General features: G+C 42.3%; 1 protein-coding gene across 3 annotated transcripts in view; it reads left to right on the forward strand.

Moving 5' to 3' along the window:
• The window catches only part of Fam135b (family with sequence similarity 135 member B), a 266,786-nt gene that overhangs the window by 140,743 nt on the left and 104,670 nt on the right, over positions 1-21,373 (forward strand). Inside the window, exons 4-5 of one of the 3 annotated variants that reach the window (XM_023723955.1) lie at positions 12,009-12,148; positions 19,676-19,746. In XM_023723955.1, coding sequence (XP_023579723.1) covers positions 12,009-12,148; positions 19,676-19,746 — 211 coding nt within the window. Of the gene's footprint in view, positions 1-12,008; positions 12,149-16,458; positions 16,501-19,675; positions 19,747-20,965; positions 21,019-21,373 lie in introns of those variants that run through there. The other 2 variants (XM_023723957.1, XM_023723956.1) reach the window with 2 other exon arrangements.

The raw sequence follows: 21,373 nt of genomic DNA on the forward strand, positions 1-21,373 counted from the left end.
AGTTGCATTTTCTTAATGAATAGAATGATTTGTTCTGGTGTTTGTAAATAGGATCTCAATTCCGCATCTTGTACAGCGATTAACCACTAAGAAGAATTTATGCAGTGTGTTATTTGTTGAATCTGTACTTCCGATTTGATTTGAAACTATCTCATTGCTATCTGTTTATCAATAAAATTTTGAAAAAAACATAAAAAAATAAAAATGCCAACATTGCTCAACACACACACACACACACACACACACACACACACACACAAAAGACTTTCTAATGGAGTGAAGGAGACAGAAACCAGACTTTAGCATGTTCAAGACCAAGGAAAGAAGGAAAGAAGTAGCCCTGGAGACGTTCATTAGGTAAAGTGGCCTCTGCTACCCAAGGCAAGCAGTGGGGACGGGCTCAAAATAGGGCTTCTGTGTCTATTTTAGTTCTAATAACAGAGTAGTGCACATATGTAAATGTCACCAAGAAGTATATAATTTAAGAGAAAGTGGGGAATATGTAAAGCAAAGCAGGAAAAATAACGGAGATACGCTAGTCATTAACAGTTTGCTTTTTCATAGACCACGCACCAAGTTCTTTAGTGGTGAGGTTAGCTGCATCTAGCTTAAACTCTGAGGAGCTCACACAGACGTGTGCAGGAGGTTTGCCAAGTGTTTAAATACAAATAAGTTATTACAGAGAAATGTGCATAGCCATGAACTCCCTTTCACTTCAGCTACACTTATCATATTCTTGCCATTTTCTAAACAGTTCTGGAAGTCCCCTTTTCCATGTGCCTTTCCTTGCACTGTCCTGGTTGCCTTATTGTTCTAGATTGATTCAAAACAGTTGCTTTTCGTGGTCATTTTCATATAAGGAAGAACCCGAAGTCACACTGTGCCAGTGGATGAGGACAGATCGTGACTTTTTTTTTCCAGCCTGCCTTTCCATTGGACGGCACTCAGCAGTGTTCACTATGCTTTTGATCGCACCTCATACAGGCGAAAGAAGACTTCCAGAATTGCTTGAGAAAGCGGCAAGAACAGTGGGCTGTGTATCCCAAAGGAAGGTGGGGGTGTTCTGAGTGCAGCCAATGCCACTGCATCTTTTGCTGTACAGAGGTCCCTCACTTTTCGCGGAGCTTGCACTCCAAATACCCCCCAAGATCAGTGAAAATCAGAGAAGTAGGACGTTATATTTATTTTAGTATTTGTTTATATATTTTAAGGCTGTATAAACCCTTCCCACACTCTTATAAACCTTTCCTACACTTTTAGAAACACTTCTAATGTCCTTAACCATTTTCTAAACTTGTAAGCCTGCGTAATTTTTAATAACATACGTATAATGTACAGTACTACAAAAGCACACAATATGGTGAAAAATCCATGAAAAATAGTTTAGATTAAAATTTTTGAAAGCCCATGAAACAGTAAGTCTGTGAAAGTCAAACTGCAAAATAGCAAGGGACTACTGTAACAATATTTCTCAATTTAAACATTCACGATATATTTTAGTCACACCTTGTACTAAAACAATTACAAGATAATGAGTATTCACACGGAAAGTAGAACAATGTGATATCACTGTAAATTAGGGCTGGTCCTCCCTAGAGTTCAAGGACGTGTAGTCAAGACTTGAGGACTATGACCTTAGCCCTTTCCCGTACAATTGCTGGTGGCAATTGCCAAGGCATCTAAAGAAACAAGTTTTCATGAGGCCTCTGTACCTAGGTGCAAGTGTGACAAAAAATTATCCTGGGGGAATATATAGGGTTTGCGCACCGAATCTGAAGCTGCAGTAATCGATCTTTCAGGATGGAGTCCACGTAAGTATAGATCCTAGAGTCATTCACGGTATCATTGCACTTGGTCAAGAACTGGAGATATCTGGTGTCTTCAAATTCTGCACACACTCTTGGATTCTTAACTGATATTTTGGTGAACAGAGTGTGTATGTGTGGGTACATCAGATGCTGTCCATGGATAGCATCTTCTGAATCCTGAATAGTATTGAATAGCACAAGCATATGATCCAGACAATCAGAGCAAGCTCAATGAAAGGAAGACCCTCTGACTTGGGTCAGACAGATGGGAAGGAAACACACTTTGTACGTGTAGCTCTATACCTTACCCCTGAAGTGTCATAATCAAAAAGTAGGTGGTGACTTTGTGGCCACAGCTGGCTGGCACTATTACAAGAAGTATCCCAGAACACAGTGCAACACTGAATCTGTATTTGGAGTACAGAGTGAAAAGCTAATGACTTGACTCTGCAAGGTTAGGCTGAGGTTAGGGTGACCCAAAAGAAACCAGGTCACCATTGCTATTCGGAGCTGGAACTCAGAGATACAAAGCAACTGAAGAAGCCAAGGGAACCAGGGGCTGAGGAGGTGTGAGCTACAGAAAGGGGATCTGGGTCTGGGGTAATCCCAAGTTCATACACAGAAGAACTGTCAGTCCATGGCTTCTGACACTGATCTACAAGCCAAAAGATGCCCCAGTGTTCTGAACGACGAGAACTCAGGTCACATGCAGTATTAGCTGTGGCATCATATAGGAACGGTTGTCACAATAGCTGCTGTCCTGAGCTTTCTATGTCCCCCGTCCTCAAGCACAGTGGCCAGATGCCCCAGCTCCTTCCCCAGAATATTATGTTCCTTGCAATACACAGTCGAGGATTTATGCCAAGGCAGTGTTGACCCACAGGAGGCTGCTCACCATATGCCTGGCATGCTTTCTAGCTGCTCCGTATGTTGGTTTCTGTGCTATATTGTTTCAGTGCATTGTTTTCTGTTCAGCACAAGCATGTGACCTAGGCTTTTCCCTTAATACACAGGAGGGAGAGGACCACAAGAGGAGAGGTGAGAGGAGCCAGAGATGACAGGTCACAGGGCGCCACAATGGGGACAGCTCCTTTACCACTGTCTCAGCCCATGTGAGGAGCTGGCAGCTGCTAATCACTTCTTGGACAGGGCAGGCTCAGCTCAAACCCTGTTGATGAAGGAAACAAAGGAACTACCTGGTCCTGCCTCCTCAGCAGTGTTTATAGACCCCTGCAGTTTTTGCAGGGCTTACAACTCCCTCTCTGCATTCTATGATCTCGAACTAAGGCCAAGGTCACTGTGATTCACAAAAGAGGACTGTACTACTTGGAACATCCCAACTCCCAGGACTGGGTGGGGCTGTTGCAGCTCTAACCAATATTTGATTAGCTGCAATTGCAGCTAAACTTAGTCCTCCTTGGGAAGCATATGGCTGAGGCAGATGGCTCAGGAAAGCCTGAATCACATAAACATGGCTCTTTGCTTCCCATGTGCTGAGTCTCCTGATGCCTGGTTAACAGGATAGTTTCAGGATTTGCAAATGCAGTCTTAACTATGCCCTTCTCAAAAAGCCCTGTGCTGTGTGTCTCAGACATGCTTCCTGCCTACTGTTGGCAGGAGAACAGGGAACAACGTGGATTCTAGGTCACTGGGAGGACTTCTCAGGACACAGAGACAGCATCAGTGAGGTAGCGCCGCTTCATCTGAGAGGCAGTCACTTCCACCTTCCACCACTGCCAAATTCTCAGCGAGCAGTCCACTTGGTGCTTTGGTCAGCCACTTATGCTATAAATATTTGCCCAGCCTAGGCGCTGTGCAGAGCCCTCTCTGTGCTAGGTCCTCACTGTGCCAGCAGCTTTCCTATTATGTTTAGAGCCAGTTAAACCAGGGCAAAGATTTTAGGCCTTCTTCTGAGTGTAGTGGGGTAGAGAGCAATGAGTCTGCCTTGTGTGCTGTGTGGAGAGGCTCCTGGGTGGGCAGAGTGGAAGCAGAAAATAAAGTGCCCAGTATTTCAAAACAATGAAGAAGTAAGATAGAAATGATTCGCTTCATCAGAATAAACTTTTCAGTGGGAACCCGCAGGGTTTTCTGAAGATCAGATAGAGGCAAGAAGACATTTCAGGAAGTATTGTAGTACTATTATGTGAAATATAATAGTAAGGTGATGAAGGACCACAGCTTGGGAACATCAACACAGGCTCTCTCTTGGACATACTTATATTTATGATCTATTTTTTACATGAAAGGAATAATGTCAAAGGTGTAGGGAATCAAACCCACTCAAGAAGAAGTTGGTGCTAGAGTACTCAGCATAGAAGTGGAGCGTGTACTGAGCTTTAGGAATGTCTCGATCCTCTAGGAAGTGAACACAGCTGACAGAGGAGAAGATAGTTGAGACAACAAACTGGGGGTCTACAACTAAGAGAAGTTCAGGAAGAGGGGAGAAGGCGCAGGGAGAGAGTGAAGCCCTAGACATTGTGGCTGCCATTTTTGCAAGGGAAAGAACCACCCAAGGGTGGCAGAATTAGGACTTTCATCTAAAATCTCCCAGGAGGAAGCAGGGAAGAGTCTCTGTTTTTCCTCCAGGCAGCACTCACTGCCTAGACCAAGCTTGCTTTCTCTCCATTATCCATGGGCAACTGAAGATCATACAACCCATGAAGCCTTCCACTAGAAGCTTGTAAAAAGTCTGTAGTGGATAATTTCAGTATTCATATCTGTTATGCAGTCCTGGTTATCTACCAGCGTATATGTTTTGCCATTATTCTCTTACCGCCCATGTACGCCCCATCCCCCACATGATATACTCTCATAGATAAGCTCCATCAGCCACCCACCTACCCTGGGACAGGGACTGGGCCACCCCCTCACACAAATGAGGACCCTGGGACTCCAACTGGCAACCCCATCCTTCCCAGATGCGTAGTGCATAAATGGCCTCTCTGAAAATTCATTTCTTACTCATGAAATTTTCGACTAATGCATCCACCTTGTATTTCCCACTTTACAAAGCAGGAGATACAGCTCCATGCACTGGCTTGCATTACTGAAATACAAATTGAGATTAGGTGAGACTGCTCAGCAGTGGGGACTAATCTGAAAGAAACCCAGCTGGAAAGCCATTGGGCAACTAGAATATGCTCCAGGTGACATGCTGGCCTTTTACTTTTATGATTATAGAGAATTATTGGCTAATAAAGTGTTATCAAGAGCTGGACTTACTGGGCTCAATCTAATAGGTAGGTCACAATGGTTCATAATTATGCAATTAAGCCCACTCAGGGTTGATAGGTGAATGCATACTGCTAAATTACAGCAACAGCTCTGGTTCATTGTTAGGAGTTTAAATGGTGATTTTGTAACTTGGCCCTTTGGTCTAGTTGCCTTCCTGTAAATAAGAATGTTTGCCATGCCTTGGTATCTGTTTTGTGATTGAGTTTCCTTGCAGAGTTAACTAGGTGGCAGGAATCATATCAACTGTCCACCAACCAGAAATACCACAAACCTTGGTGACACTTGCAATTCATCCCTGCCTGATTCCTGTGGTCATTCATGACTGACGGATCCCCTGCATAGCTCAGTGAGTGTGATGTGCAAAGTCTGCTGTTCCGTTATTCTGGGACTTAAATTATTTTGAAGTGATGGAATAGTGTGAGTGAAGTGAAAAGAGAAAAAAAGTTGAAAAATACTGTATTCAACCTTGATGGATATTTCTTGTTATTGTGTGTTCTCACCAGCAACAGCATTATAGCTAATGTATTGTCTATGTGATCATTTCAGTAAATAGTGAATGACTGAGTAAACAAGTTGAAGGAAGAAAAAATTTATGAAAGGAACAAGATTTGAAGTCGCCATCTATTATTTTTGTCATTGAAGATTTAGTCCTCCTAAGTAAAATGAAAATTCATATGCCCAAGGTCATACTTAATGGTATTCATTAGAATATAACATATCTAGGCCTTAGATCAAGCAATCCCAGGATAACTCCTATAGGGAAATGCTCAACTAATGAAATCATTTTGTATTTACAATTTTCCAAATCACATAATTAATAAATGCTATTTATATTACAGCTCAGTTTGTTGTACATAATTTACCAACTCAATTAAAAATGTTATATTAACCTCTGTGAAACACTGTAAAAATATAACATAGGAGAGATGAGACATTCATTTAGACAGGGGATATCTGTACAATAGGAAAAATGAGACTACTAATTCCTTATCCCATGGACAGCAGTGTAAGACATATATCTGATACGCAATTACTCTATGATTGTTCATTACTAAATCTCGAGGCCCTGGAAGGGCCAGCCTGATAGCTCAGCAGACTAAAGCGCCAGCTTTTCAGCAGCCGGGTTCAATCAATCCCTGATGTGCCATGCTAGCCTCACCTGCAGGGGGCGCTGTAATGGCACTAGAGACTGGGCATGGTGGCATGTACCTGTAATCCCAGCACTTCTTGGGAGGCTGAAAACAGGAGAATCACTACAAGTCCATTCTACATAGTGAGGCCCTGTAGGCCCTGTAGACCCTATCCTAAATACAGAAAAAGAAAAAACAATCACATTCTGTTAAAGATCTGGGATTTATCAGACAATTAGAAAACACACCATGAGTGTATTACTGAATATATTTTATTTCAAAAATAATGATATATTTATATAGGATTATTTTAAGGTATAAACATATGCATGTATATAAAAGAAACACATTCAATTATATATATATATGTATAATAAAAAGCAAAAAATAATTTCATATTCATCACAATGGCAACCATTTATTTAATAAGTGATGGTACAGATAGAATTACACTACTTCAGATATGCCGAATAAGTACTTGTGTATCTAAGTGCCTTCTTAGCAGAAATTAAAGCCTTATTCCACATCTTATTTTGTTCACTAAGCCCTGGGCTTACATCATTAAATGAGTCCCTTTCTGAGTGTCAGATTAGGAAGGGAAAGGCCCTCAGCCCCTTTCTGCAGGGGCATCTGCTGGCACACATGGGTTTTGCTGACGGGTGCATCTGCAGAGTTCTGAAGAGGCTCGTGATGTCAGCGGTTACCCACTTGCTGTTCCAGGTCCATTGCAAGCCAGCGGGGTCCTTCTGTGAGCATCCTACCGAAGGCTCTGTAGACAAGTGTTGTGGCTTTCTTTTCTGGTTCTTCCTTGAATATTTGTATACCACAAAAGTTGTGCTGCAGTGTAGTTGTCATAACAGAGCCTCAGCCACCATGGCCAGGAACTTTCAGAAATAATAGAGATGTACTGATTCTGCCCTCTTGTGTGTAATAACTGCTGCTACCAAAGAAGCAGCTCCAGACCCTTTTGTCTCTTGACCCCTCTGCCTTGCTTCATGGGATCAGGAGAGAAGAGGGATCCCTCTAGACTTGGGCTCACAGATGTTGGGCCTCCCAGTTGCCACAATTTTCTGTTCACTACAGATTCCTCATTCTGTCACAGCAGCACAAGATGGATTAAGACACATTCCTATATTCAGTTACTTTTTGAAGCCAACTTTTGGGCCATGTGAGATGGTCCTATGAGATTTGCCAGCCCACAGTGGAGAGAAATTGCCCTTCTATCTGGAACAGTTAGGCCACTGTGAACTTCCAGTCATCACCCTGAGCTTCAGATGTAAAACATTTATTTTTGGAAACAGCTTGTCTTCCTGGTCTGCATAGTACACTAGTAGCTTGTAGGTTGGAAAAACTGTCTGCATTCCAAGTCTGCCCAAATTTCAAACTAGAAAGAAAGAAGAGAAAGAATGACTATATTTTTCTGACACAGTCTCCTGACAGTCACCCCCAAAAGGAAGCACAGGTGTTCCTGCTACCCACACTTGACCAAGAGTGCTCTGGGCCTCGTCTGGAGGCAGCGTCGCCCTCCTGCAGGAGGTCACGCTGGCCACCCTTTGGAAACACAATGCACATCTTTAACAAGATGCCTTAAAAATTATAAAGTCAACTTCAAGGTGACATTCATAGAAACATGCAGAAAACTACTTGCATAGTCATCACTGTTATTACCTTTATTTTTATGGGGGAATCTTTTGTGTTTTACATTTAAAAGCATATGCACTTATTCACCATGTCATCTAAACTTCACATTCATTAAACAGAGCATATTTCTTGCTTCACTTGAGCTCAGATTTACTGCTAAGCCTAAGACCACACAGCTAGAAAGAGGTGGGGACAAGGTTAGAGTCAATATTTCTTTGGTGGTTTCTAGTCGAGGTAGATCCATGGCCATGCTGAAGTGGGATCAGGGTTCGGCACACTGATAATTACCTGTTGGGTTGCCTTAGACTAGGGCCTTTGGGCAGAGCTTCCATGTAGAGTCAGTACCTATACATTATAATCTGGAAGATCAACATCTAATTATAAATGATTACAGATGTACCAACATATTAAATGTTTGTATTATTTATTTTTTAAGGGTGAAAGAAGTGTCAAGACTTAAATTTTCTATTCATGTACTTTGGTTGAAATTCCAAATTAATCTGATTGAAACATTTTTTATGCAATATGTCAAAGAATCCCTTACCCTCTTCTCTCCTGTTTCCAATCTTCTGCCCTCCCTTTTTTCATCTTCTTCTCCTTCATTTTCTGCCCATCTGGCTTTTTCATTTCTTGAAAGTTCCAACTCTCCTTGTGTATGGACGAACCCTGACACACTCAAAAGAAGGCAGATGCTTGCAAAAGCTCTAATCTATACAACTATGGGACCTCTTAGAGTGAGACTCTGGTTATAAAATAACAAGAAAAACTGTCCCTGGAGACATAGGTGGCTCTTCACCCCATGGAGAGGAAAGGGCAGCACCCCAAGGTATGGATCAGAGCTTGAATATGGAGGCAGTGTTTCTCTCCCATCTTGGGATGCTCAGAGTCTATTTCATGACAGGCAAGAAAGTCTTCAATAGGCAGAGGGTCACTTCTGTCTGACAAAGAACATAAGCAGGGATGAGCAGGAAAGCGAGCACAGTGGTTTTGGCAAAGTGGCTTTGCTGAAGAGAGAGAAGGATCACTTCCTTCTGAACGCTAGGTGGCAAAAACCAGGGTCCCAGAAAGGCTGGCTAAATGAGGGTTGTCTTCATGGAAGAAGAGACCGGCATGAGACTAACACAAGCAAGTTCTTCCCCCATCCTCTCCATGACCCAAGGTGGTGTCCCATGATTCAGGGACACCTGCAAAGACACCTGCATTGTATCTGAGCAGCAGTGAGAACATGGCACAGAAAATCCCCATAGTGAATGAGAAATGTGTCCTCCTGGGATTGAGTGGATTCTAGTAAGACTACTTAAACCCTGTGATCTCATCTGAAAGTCTGCTCACAGAGGAGTTTCATATCCCTTCAAAATCAGTTATTCAAAATATATTCTACAAAATATCCTCAAAACTTTCTGAACAAAATTAAGTGGCATCATCATGTGTACAATAAGCCTAGTATGTGCCAGATTATGAGACCTTGATTTATTTTATCTTCATGTCTATAATATTCCCAGAAAGTCATTGTAGATGTGCACATTTTTCACATGAAAGCTGTTACTAGAAGAGGTGAGGTCACTGCCTAAAAAGACAAGTGAGTGAATTGTTTTGCCAGCTGTCCCTTCTAGCAGCAGATGGCTCCTGCTGCTCTGACCTACAGAATATTTATCCCATCCATCCTCTGCCATGCTTTTGGCTTGGCTTGGCTTATATAGATCACCAGGCCTTGACAATGACAATGGAAATGAAAAGACGAGAGTAACAAATGAGAACAGAGATACGTCTTGCGCAGAGTCATGTCTATGTAAAAGCTGTGTCAATCTGAATCCCACAGGCCGCAATAAGGATGGTTTGAGCCAATGATTTTATTTGTTTTTTCATAATGTGGAAGTTAGAGTAGGTGCATTCCTTAGCAGGCTTGGGAATGGCCTGCGGCTTTCCATGCTTTGCAGTTCCTCCTCTGAGGCTGCATAGGGGCTGGTTTAGCTGCCACAGTGCATTGGGAGTGAAACTGATTCTGGGTCTCTATTGCTGAGGGACTTAAGTTACCTGTGAATGAAGCAGAAGACATTTGCATAGCATTTTCTTGTATTGTCAACTCATTTTTTAATCAAGATGTGGTATATAACTCTTTTCATTGTGTTTAACAAGGCATTAACTCTTTGCTAGGAAATTAGTGAGTTATGTTAATTCACTGGATACCTTATTTTCTCACTTATTAAATAAATATATGTCAGGATGAATTGACACAGTGTTTTTTCTATAGCAACATTATGGTTTGTGTCTATTTGTCCTCCCAAAGCCTCATGCAGTCATGGGGTGACTTCTAGAATTTGAGATTATAATGCTGGGATTATGGGTGTGAGTGCTATGCTCACCCTGGGGCAGATAATCTGCATACAAATGTAGGGAGGAGAGAGAGGCTTTCTAGCTGCGTAGCTGCTGCTTCTCCCTTGGCTCTTTGGTGTTTTCTGCTGCCATGAACTGCTGCCCTCTGCCAAGTGTCACTCTGGCTTGGAGCCAGCTGAGTATGGACTGAAACCTCCACTAACTGTGAGCTAAATAAGCCTTTCCTCCCTTAATTTGGGGTGTCGTGCATTTGGTCCCAGCAACAAGAGAAAAGTCACTAAGAAAAGCAATGTCTTGGTTCAGGCCAGTGCAAAAAAAAAAAAATAAATAAATAAATACCAGGAAGTAGCCAGCTTATTTATTTATTCACTATTTTTAATTTTTATATATGTAATACATGGTCTACGGGGTCTTCAGGGTCTCACTACATAGATCAGACTTATAGTGATCCTTCCCATTTATCAGCATCACAAGCATTGGGATTACCAGCATATGCACCACTCCCGGTCTCTATCACCATATCAGCATGCCCCAGGGGCAGGGCCAGCATGGCAGGCCAGGGATTCAACCTCCGGCCCTTGCATCTGCCTAAGCAGGCACTTTACTCCACTGAGCTATCTGGCCAGCCTTCAGCGGGCAGTTTATAACAGTAGAGCTTATTTCTCAGGGCCTCAAAGATGGAAGTCTGAGGTCAAAATGCCAGCACAGTTGGGTTCTGGTAAGAGTTTCTTCTAGGTACGCAGACTGACAGATTCTCATTCTGTCCTCCACTGGTTGACACAGTGAGGGTCTAATTTTGTGACCTCTTATAGGAATATCCTAGTCACTGAGGACTCCATGGTTGGGAACTAATCACCCCCCACACTTCCGACCTCTAATTACTGTCCCCTTGGATGTTAGATTTTAACATGAATGTTGAAAAGATACAACATCTTGTTCACAAAGAGGAATTATCAAGATGTTTGCCTCTTATTTGAGAGTCTTAGTTTCTTTGTATTAAAACCACCCTAGGAATTTGCTATGAGGATTAAAGAAAGTAGCACCTTTTGAAAGAACTTTGGAAGCTTTCAAATGCCACATAGTTGAACATTACTATGCATACATAATCCTGATACTCTATACATAGAATATCATTTATCTTTGAATGTATGTTTTTTCTGGCCATGAAGCTTCCATGTTAAGAACTGGGAGGAAAACACACATTCACTTCCCACAGTAACCCTGCTCACTACATGCAGGAAGATCTTTTAGTCCTTTGTCCTCCTGAAATTTAACTTAATTTCGAAATAGCATTTTAGTCATTGTGCTATAATAGAACCTAAAGAGCTAGGAAACTTCCTTACAACTTGATGTATGTAAGATTAGAAATAAGCCCTTACCTAAAATTCATGGTGTAGAGTTCTTGATATGTTACTTGCAGACATCCCTCGGGAGAGATGGACTTTGACCACACTAGAGGATCCTGGTAGGAGGAAGGGTGCTACCCTCTCTTTAGTCCCTTTTCTCCTGACTTTTTGGATGGGAAAGTTATGAAAGAATTCACAAGGGAGGGGACCTGTGAGCATACACAGAATTTATCAAGCACTGGACTCCAGCCATGAGCACTGCCCGCTGTGAAAGTAACTTTTCCAAGTTCATATGCCACGTGAGACATTGAACAAGGCTGTCTGAAGATTCAGCCCAATTCCATGAGCAAATCTCTGAACACATATCTTTTGAGATCTTGTTCATCTGTGATTTTAAGCTTTGTGATGTAATTTGGAACCATCACTTTCCTAACATAGATATGTGGTTGGGCTGCAGGTGCAGGAATTGCAGGTGCAGGTACTGGATTCATGGGCTCCTGGTTCTTGCTTTGCAGAGAGCAGCAGCCTGCATTCAGCCTGTGTCCATGAGAGCACTGTGCATAGCCGGGTCTTCCAGATCTTATACCGGAATGAAGAAGTACCCATAAATGATGCTGTGATCTTCCGAGCTCATTTGCTCTTAGATGGAGAAAGGGTAAGTCATGAATCTATCCCTGGCCATGAGGGGCTGTTCTGTTTCTTGACCTTTCTGTCTCCTGGTTAGGAAAATGGAAAGTGAAGGAGATGCAATGAATTCTGTCTAAAATCTGACAGGTAGGAATTTGTGATTTCAGAGTGGTCATCATTTACTTACGTGTTCATATTTTGGCAATCCTTTCATTCCTACAGCTGGTCTTCTGTGCTGTCCTGATTTGCACTGACTAACTTCCTGCCCCTCTTATTTACTCCTTGCTTTCCCCTCTGTATGTCTACCACACATGGTCAGTGAACCAGCTAGCAGCACTTTGCAAGTGTCTATTTTTCCCTAGGCTCTGTGTTGGACCCTTGGGACCAACCTAAAAAAGACTCTCTGCCTTCCAGGGCTTGAGAGTTCATCAAGTAAAATTATAAATAAACAAGCATCTTGGCAGATAATGTGCATTGCTCTGACTATATGCAGAAATCACCAGAAAAAAAAATGGCAAGAGGATGGAGAGCTGAACTCTGAGAATTGTGAAGGTGACATTCATCAACATTTGCACAGGAGAGCTGAATTTCAGAGGCAAGTGCTAAGAATCTATCAGACAAAGAAGAAGGACATCCTACAGAGGGAGAACAGAAGGAGTGAGGCCCTGTGGCCTTGGCACATCACTCCTTTTGCTGAAAACTTGGTTGAAATTTTTTCGTTCATCAAGTTAACATATTTCTATATGAAATCCAAACTATTGCTCTCCTTTTCCTGGTCCCTCCTAGAATCCCTATTGCTACAACCCAGTTAATAACTAAGTGTTTATTAAATAAACATTCTCTTGCCAAGGAGTGTTTTAGTTTTGGAAAACAGAGTCTTCTTGCTGACATTTCCTATGTGCAGTACCTCTCATGACTCCTGTTAGGGACCTGGCGTCTTCCTCATCTCTTGCCCATTAATCTTTTGTCAATTGTTATAATTTTAGTAGCTTCCAGTTTGCATTCCTTTTGTAAAAGCTGCCACTCATTCTGCACTTATTAATGCATGTGTCTAGCTCTCCAAGATTTATCAAAGAACTCACTAAGCACATACTATATGTTGGAGATAATATAGAGAACAAGCTTGGTGTAGTAGTCCACCCTTGTAATCCCAGTACTCTAAAAGCCTCAGACAGGAGGATTGCAAGTTCAAGCCCAGACTGGTCAACTTAACCATTTAGCAAAACCCTATCTCAAAATAAAAAGTGGCTATGGATCCAGATCAGTGAAAAGACTTTGGCTTAATCCCCAGTACAGAAAAAAGAACAAGAGATACTGCTGATGCTTGGGGATTACTTTTTATATATTAGATCATTTCATCAGGCATCTTGGGATCATTCATTCTTAATCCTATCACAATCTTGATCCCCTAGCAGCTTAAAATCTTCACAGTTTAACCTTGTTAGGTCTTAACAACTTAAGAGTTTAAACAAGGAGTTTGTCTCACAGGACATATTGTTTTCTTCTGCATGTCAAATTATTTTCTTCTAAAAGATAATAACTAATTATTGTATAATCCATGAGCACTAAACAGTGTTATAACTAATCATCACATCCAAATTAGTGATGGATCAAATTAATTGGGTATGTCTGTAAGAGCTGTACTCTTTGAATGAATGCATTAGCTCTTTTCCAATGTGCATATATCTGCTCATGAAGGTTCAAAGAACTACTAATATCCTGGTGTCCAGGAAGTGTGTTCACATGCCTGCTGCCATCAGTGTGAACAGTAGCTATTTACAGAATGGATCTTCACCCGCCCTGGGTGCCCTGCCACATGCCATAGGGAATTCATGGCACCTTCGGTGAAGCGCCAGAGGAGTGCCTGTGATGACATGGAGACAACTAAGCCAAGTTGAAGAACGCAGTAGGATGCTTCAACAATACAACAAAGAGTAAAAATAGAGGTGGTATGGGTATTTTTATACTCTGTACAATCTCACAGAAATTTTAGAAAAGTTAACAAAATATAAAGTACAGTAAAAGTGATAAATAACAAGAAAACCAGAGTACAGGGCTAGCATAGAAAGGAGAAGAAAGCCAGAGGTAAGCACAGAAGGACAAAATGCACACTCTGAACGTGGGATAACGGCGGCCTATGCCTTGACAGCAGAGCTCCCAGCAGCCGAGTAGAAGCAGACAGACTTAGGAACAAATTTCCCAGTGCTCTGAGGAAGAACAGGAACAGATTAGATCAAGAAGGTTCTGTTAATAAAGCTTCATCTTTGTGCACTTAAAAAAACAGCATTTCTTAAAGGTAGGTCCCAGTGCACCAGTATTATAGTCCTTTGGCAGTGATTGCAGATTCTCCTGTACTTCTAAAACCCCACAATTTGCACAGAAGTTTGCTTTGAAGGGAAGAGAATTAATTCCAAGTTCTGATAGGCAGGCCTGACTGAGATTTCCACAGGAAGCAGGCAAAGGTTTCTGAGGTAGAGGAAAGCAGGACAGTGGATAGCAAGTAAAGCAGAAAGCAGATTTGGGGAAACTGGATCAGCGGCAGTGGCGCAAGGTTTGTCACTGATACAAATCTAGAAGGAAGTGTTGAAGGTGAGCTACAGAGACCCCGGTGAAAGCCAACTGTTTATCTTCTCCTAAAGGAAGGAGGCCTTGTGGTCTCAGGAGAAAACATTCAGGACACCGATAGTGTGTAGGCAGTCACTGGGGTCATCTACATGAATACTGTGGAGCACAGCAGCAGAGATAGAAACCACTGAATAAAAACAGGACAAAGCTGAAGGATGACCTGCGCGTTGGCCAAGCACAGCTGATAAAACTTGGTTCAGTGATGTGTAGGAAATGGAAGTCTCTAAGTAGAAAGAAAGTTGATGGCGATTGGCTCTCATCCCTACTGGGCATTATCTAGTTCTGGAGGTCTCATTGACAGTCAGGGGTGTTTGAGAGATGTGAATTTCCCATTGGAGAGCTATCCGAATTGAACAGAGCTGTAATGATCGTCATGCCGATCTTAATGCTCATAGCGACTTCCACTGCTTATATGGGCTTTCATGGCAGATACTGTGCCCAGGGCTCTCTGTAATTTCTCAGAATCATGAAGCAGGATGAGGTACTTGATTATTCCCCTTTTGTGGATGAGAATATAGAAATTTAGAGACGCTAAGTTTTTTATCCTAATGTCACATCATCTGGAGGTGGTTGAGCTGTGACTTGAACCTAGGCTGTCTAAGCACAAAATATGTAATCATAAGGGGGAGTGGGGAAGACTGCTGTGTCCAGTTGATGGAAGAACAAGGAGGTCCATTATGTGTCCAGGCCCAGTAGGAAACTGAAAGTAATAGTGAAAACTGTCGCTGTTCTGTTTACATTTTCTTACTCATTTTACATAATTGCAGTACTGGAGAGCAAGCATTGTTATTTTACTCCTACTTTACAAATAAGAAATAATAAGAAAGGTTGAGCTAGAAATACAGCCAGGACTTCTACCATGGAGATTGATTTTCTTTTCTTTTCTTTTCTTTTCTTTTCTTTCTTTTTTTTTTTTTTTTTTTTTGCGGAACCGGGGGATTGAACTTAGGCCCTTGTGCTTGCCAGGAAAGCACTTATTCCACTGAGCTATCTCCCCTGGAGATTGTTTTTCGACATGGCCTTCTTAATTATCAGGCCACTATGGCGCTCAGGAGGGAAGTGAAGGAAGAGGAGGAGGACACATGAGTCATGATTCTGAGTACAGTGGAAAGAAACCAGAGAGAAGATATAGCCTAGGACATGGGTATGATGGTTAGTCCAAGCCAAGCAAGCAGAACCCTCAGCAGGATCTGGAGTGCAGCACTCATTACCTTGTTAGTATTGGGGAAGGGGCTTTATCATACCGAGCCTCTGTTTCCTCACTTCTAAACCCGAGATAGGAGAGTAGGGTTGTAGCAAGCCTGCTGAAGAGCTGGGCAAAATGTGTCAGTGATGGGGCCCAGGGGACATGTACAGAACACAGGATCTAGGGTGACTGTGCAGCTCCAGGCACTATGCATAGAGCCAATCAGAAAAGTGATGTTTCTAGATTTTCATTCATATCTGGGGAAAAGCAAGGAAGTTCGACTGCTTTAAGTCTGGCACTTTAATTCTGGTGCCAGAGTTCTTGATAAGACAGCATCTCCAATGCCTTATTTACATGAGGGAAATTCCCAGAAGTCCAGGTACAGGAGAGCCTTTTCCCTTATTCTCTCAGCCACTGTGACTGCCCCCCATATGCCATCACTCCACGGAGCATACTTATTGTTCACCGTCCATAAATGCATATCCTCACTTCCTTGTGCACAGGTCCTGTCCAATGCTTTGTTTAGGACACCAAGAACATGGAAAGAATTTCCTTGGGACCAACACCAGGTGCCAAATGGGAGACAGTGTTTCTTCATTCATAGTGTTGTCCATGGTAGTGTATATACAATGCTAGCCCATGGCCAGCCACATAGAAATTATTAGCCTCACGCATTATTTCTACTACTGTGCAGAACACATGATAATGCATTCCTGGTGGTAAGGACACAGCCCTTGAAGAGAGAGGACACCTTTAGGTGAGAGGTCGTGGCACTGGGAAGGCGTGTACATGTGTCCATTTGAGCACTGTGTACAAGTTCACACATAGAAGGACAAGTTGCTGAGAGACAGCCGTGAGATGAATGGTTAGAAAAGGCAGTGACTTCAATCAGGAGCATCTTGTAGGTGAGGTTCGTTGAAGCACTGGTGGAATTACACACAGGTTCAGCCTGACCACAGTTCCCAGGGATTTGTGGGGAAATTAAAACTAGAGCTCCCAGCGAGTTCTCATTACCCAGGCAAATGTATGCTTGGAAGATGGTGGAGAGGGCTTCCTTTGCCAGTCTTATTTCCAAGAAATTGGTGGCAAGAGGGTGTGTTGCTTTCATTGTGTGTATGAAGTGAGGTTCCTGATTATGCAAAACAAGTCTAGGAGAGGCGGTTATTTATAGCATTTGGATTCAGCAAAATGTTAGCTTTTTAAATACTTCTTTTAAACAACAAAATTTAAACCTTGAGGACCTAAAGATAAATTCCATCCATATGTCTCTGTCTGAATTAGCTTAACCAAGGAGTTGTTTCCAAGGAGGCCTTTGAATAAGAAATTTCTATCCCTTCAGGATGAGTGCATTTCTTGCACAAAAACTGCAACCCAAAGAGAAGGGAAGGGAGGAACTTCATTCCTAAAATGTATGGTACTTTCTATGCAGCAGGCTGCATTCCTGGAGCTCAGAATCAAAAGTGAATGAAGACCAGCTTCTTCCTTAATGTTATACAGAGAAGTGGTGACAGTTTGCAAGAAAATAGCTGGGGGCTAAGCCAGAGGCCAAATGGGAGCTGTTAGTGTATGCAGTGAAGCAGGGGGAAGCGCAATGCGACTCACTTGTGAGTGCTGAACAGAGCTCTCAAATGCCAGCTCTGCATGGGCAGATCCTGAGATATTATTTCCTGAATCTAGAGACCTGGAACACAAGTGTTAATTTGCCTGAATTTTCAATGTTTATAACTTGTTTGAAACATTTTTTAAAATACCATGGAGAATAAACAAAACAGGTCTGCAGAGAGCACTCGGATGATGGGCTTCCAGCTTACACACTTGAAACTTGAAAAGGTCACAGGAAACATTAAATGCTAAGACAGAAAGCAAACAGAGTTTTGTGTGTTACAGAGAAGGACTCTACCCAGCCTAGGAGGGGGAGGGGTCTTATCACACAGGGACAGTATGGACACTGCATGGGACACTGAGCAGCTGTAGTGGTGAAATATACCCCTCACACAAACCCAGTTGATGGTATTAGGGTCAAGGAAAAAATAACTTGGATTCAGCAAGTTAGGGATACCGTTTTTTGAGTGCATATCAGAAATGTATTTTTTTTAAGTTCAAGATGAAAGGGACTATGGGTAGGTCATAAAATATGAAAGGAAAAGATCTTACAGTATAAATGACTAAGCGGTCATTAGATTCTCAAGACAAAACTGCAGGAGTTACTTCGTTAATAACGTAAGCCATCTTGGGAGATGACGTCACTTCCTCTTCTGCACTTAATGAATATGGTAGCTGTCCTGCCAGGGACTTGAGAGTCAGAGACTGCATCATCCCTGACCTTATCCTGTGAATAGCCAAGGGATGTTTCACTGCAGGTTTCCTGTTCAATCCTTTCCAAAGTTGGTGCTCTGGGGTACGCTCCTTTTTCTAAGAGAATTCTAGTTCAAACTTATTTTCAACAATTCTACAAACTATAAATACACTGGAAAAAGGGGCCAGGCAGATGGCTCAGTAGAATAAGTGCTTGCCTAGCAAGTAAAAGGGCCTGAGTTCAATCCCCAGTTCTGCCAAAAACCAACCAACCAACCAAACAAACAACAACAACAACAAAACACTGGAGGCAAGGGAAAAGAAAGCAAGTCAAACAGCAAGAAAACAACAATTGAAGGATCTTGAGATATCAGGCTAAGTGAAATGAATTAGGCACAAAAGATTAAATAATATATGGTTGGTTTGGACAACCGTACTGTGGATTTCTGCTGGTCTATGGAAAGGAGCAGTTAATCTTTAATTTATTTTGTCTTCTTTTTTGATCCTTTTTTCCCTTTTTATCTCATCTTACTTTCTTATATATTTTTTGCTTTCTTCTTCCAATTTTACATGCATGTATCTGGTAATATGAATAACTAATCTGAAGACAGCACTATGCAATACAACACATACTGTGAAATTCATATTGTTTTGTTTAGTGAAATTCTGTATCATTTGTAATTTTTCTGCTTTAATGCTATTTTGTACTCTCTTTAAAAAATGATAAAATGTGTGGCTTCTCTTTGTATGAGAAACTCAAAAAAAATAAGTAAAAAAAAATAAATAAATAAAGATGAGCTTGTAGGAAACAAGGAGGCAGGGAAGGGACCTGGGGAGGAGAAGGGGATGGTGACAAAAATAGAGTATAAAACTAATTAAGATGAGGTAGGAACCAGCCAGATAGCTCAGCAGATTAAAGCACCTGCTTAGGCAGATGCAGAGGTCAGAGGCTTTGTCCCAGGTCTATTGTGCCAGGCCTGCCCCCAGGGCACACTGAAAAGGGACTGAGACTGGGCATGGTGGTATGCACCTGTAATCCCAATGTTTGTGAAGCTGAAAACAGGAGAATCACTACAAGTCTGATCTGTGTAGTGAGACCTTGTCGTCCCTAAAGATCTTGCACTAAAAAAAAAAGATATGATAGGTACGTGCTCCAATTTCCTAAAAAAATGTCATTATATGTCACAAAAATACTGATAAAATCATGTTTTAAAAAGAAACTAAGCTTTCCTAAACTGCTGCGTGAATGTGTTCCTTCCATTTGCTATGTAACCCTCCTGGACGGCCTGTTCATCCCAAATGCCATAGAACATGCATGAAATTCTATGTTAAGCCTTAACAATAATAATTTCATACTGAGATTCTGCTTCTCCTTCAGGACATAGGTCAGCTCATTCATGGGCACAAGAGCAGGCTTCTGAATTCTCTTGGATTTTGTTTCTCTTCCAGGTGGAAGATGCTCTGAGCGAAGTCGATTTTCAGCTTAAGGTGGACCTGCACTTTACAGACAGTGAGCAGCAGTGAGTGTCCTGGGGACCCTTGAACGGTGGGGGCGGGATGCCATCCCACCCCTGCCTCACTTCTGGGGACCTCACAGCCACAGTGCTTAGAACATCTCTCAGATACCAAGTTCCTCGCAGCTGCTTCGTGCTGCCTCCATTACGCTGGGGCTAGAGTCCCTGCCTGTGCATCCTAGGGCTATGTCTACCGGGCATGCTCACAACCAATCAAACGCGAGTCCCTGCCCCTGCATATCTGGACCATGGGCTGAGGACATTGAGTGATTGCTCAAGCTGTGTGCAATTTTGACAGGCATCTCAGCTTCCATATACATATTCAGAGAATACTCCCACCTTCCTGGCTTTGGAACTCATACTTTCTACCATTCATCCATTTGTGGTACAGTCATCATTGGTAGTTTTTGAATAATGACCGCAGAAGGCCACAAAATTCAGAGCCCCTTCGAAATCAGAGGAAGTGTTGCCATAGTTCTGCACCTTTTTACTGAATATCTGTTGCTGTGCTTCAACACCCTGCGTGTTTAAAATCCACGTACGGGTAGCCTGCTTATGACATAGTGGGAGGCCAGTCTTTTCTTGGTCATAACTGATTCCTTTCCGTTGCTTGTGGCTTTTTCCTCCCACTCCCAGGGAGACCATTTATGTCACTTAGACTCTAAACTCTTGAGTGATAAATTATCACTTCAGAGGCATTAAAAAGCCCAGCAAAGTATAATATCAAAGTTCTAAATTCTCATCCATTTTGTATCTTATTTTGTTGCTTTCTCTCTTTGCTATACCCCAGGATTAGGCTTAGGGTCTGCTTATTCCAGAGCAGAAAAATGCCCAGTGGGTAGAGCGAGACTCCACGCTTCTTCCCCAACCTTCCGCTCCACTGTGCTTTACATATCTGGAGGAGAGAGGGGCCCTGAGTAAGAGGAAGATGGAAGAACAGGCAGAGGATTGTGTTTAACTGATTGTAATCTGGGTCCTTCCCACAGTGGAGGCTGAATCACTTGGGGTATTCCTGTGAATTCTTTGGAGATATATTTATTAGATAGCACTCCACCTCAACCTAGCTCCACCTTTAGAGTTCTCTGAAATAGCAAAGCTCTTATGGCCAAGAGACCTATGTCTTGCGGGAAATGCCTTGAGACAGACATTTCTCTCCAGAACCCACATCTGTCTGTGGAACATGCACAAGTTACTTTAGCCCGCTTCCCACATTCATGGAAATTTACTCTCCAAGGCTGCTCCAGCTTCCCCAAGCTTCTCTCCTGGAGGCTCTGCAAGGTGAGTAGTGCTTTCATGGCTCTAGGGGACCTAGTACAAGTTCCCCAGAAGAGCTCTCCTCTTCTGACTTAAAGGGAAAAGAGGAAAAATTTCTTCTAGCTATATTCTATTGTCAGACTCTCAGTACACACTGACCACCTTACCCACATGTCTGGTCTCTACAACCACGTCACAAATGTTTGAGGAACTGGGAATCCAGTAGGTAGATGCTTGTAGTGTCAACTCCATCCCTTCAAATTTCAGAAGAGCTTTGATTGAGTGATGCTTCAGAGCCAAACATCTATCCCCAGGACATGCCTCAGATGCTTTGTCATCCTTAAATCCAATTTATGAAAATGAAAAATGATGGCGTTTC

Source organism: Octodon degus, unplaced genomic scaffold, assembly GCF_000260255.1.
Source record: "Octodon degus isolate 3935 unplaced genomic scaffold, OctDeg1.0 scaffold00104, whole genome shotgun sequence".
Lineage (NCBI taxonomy): Eukaryota > Metazoa > Chordata > Mammalia > Rodentia > Octodontidae > Octodon > Octodon degus.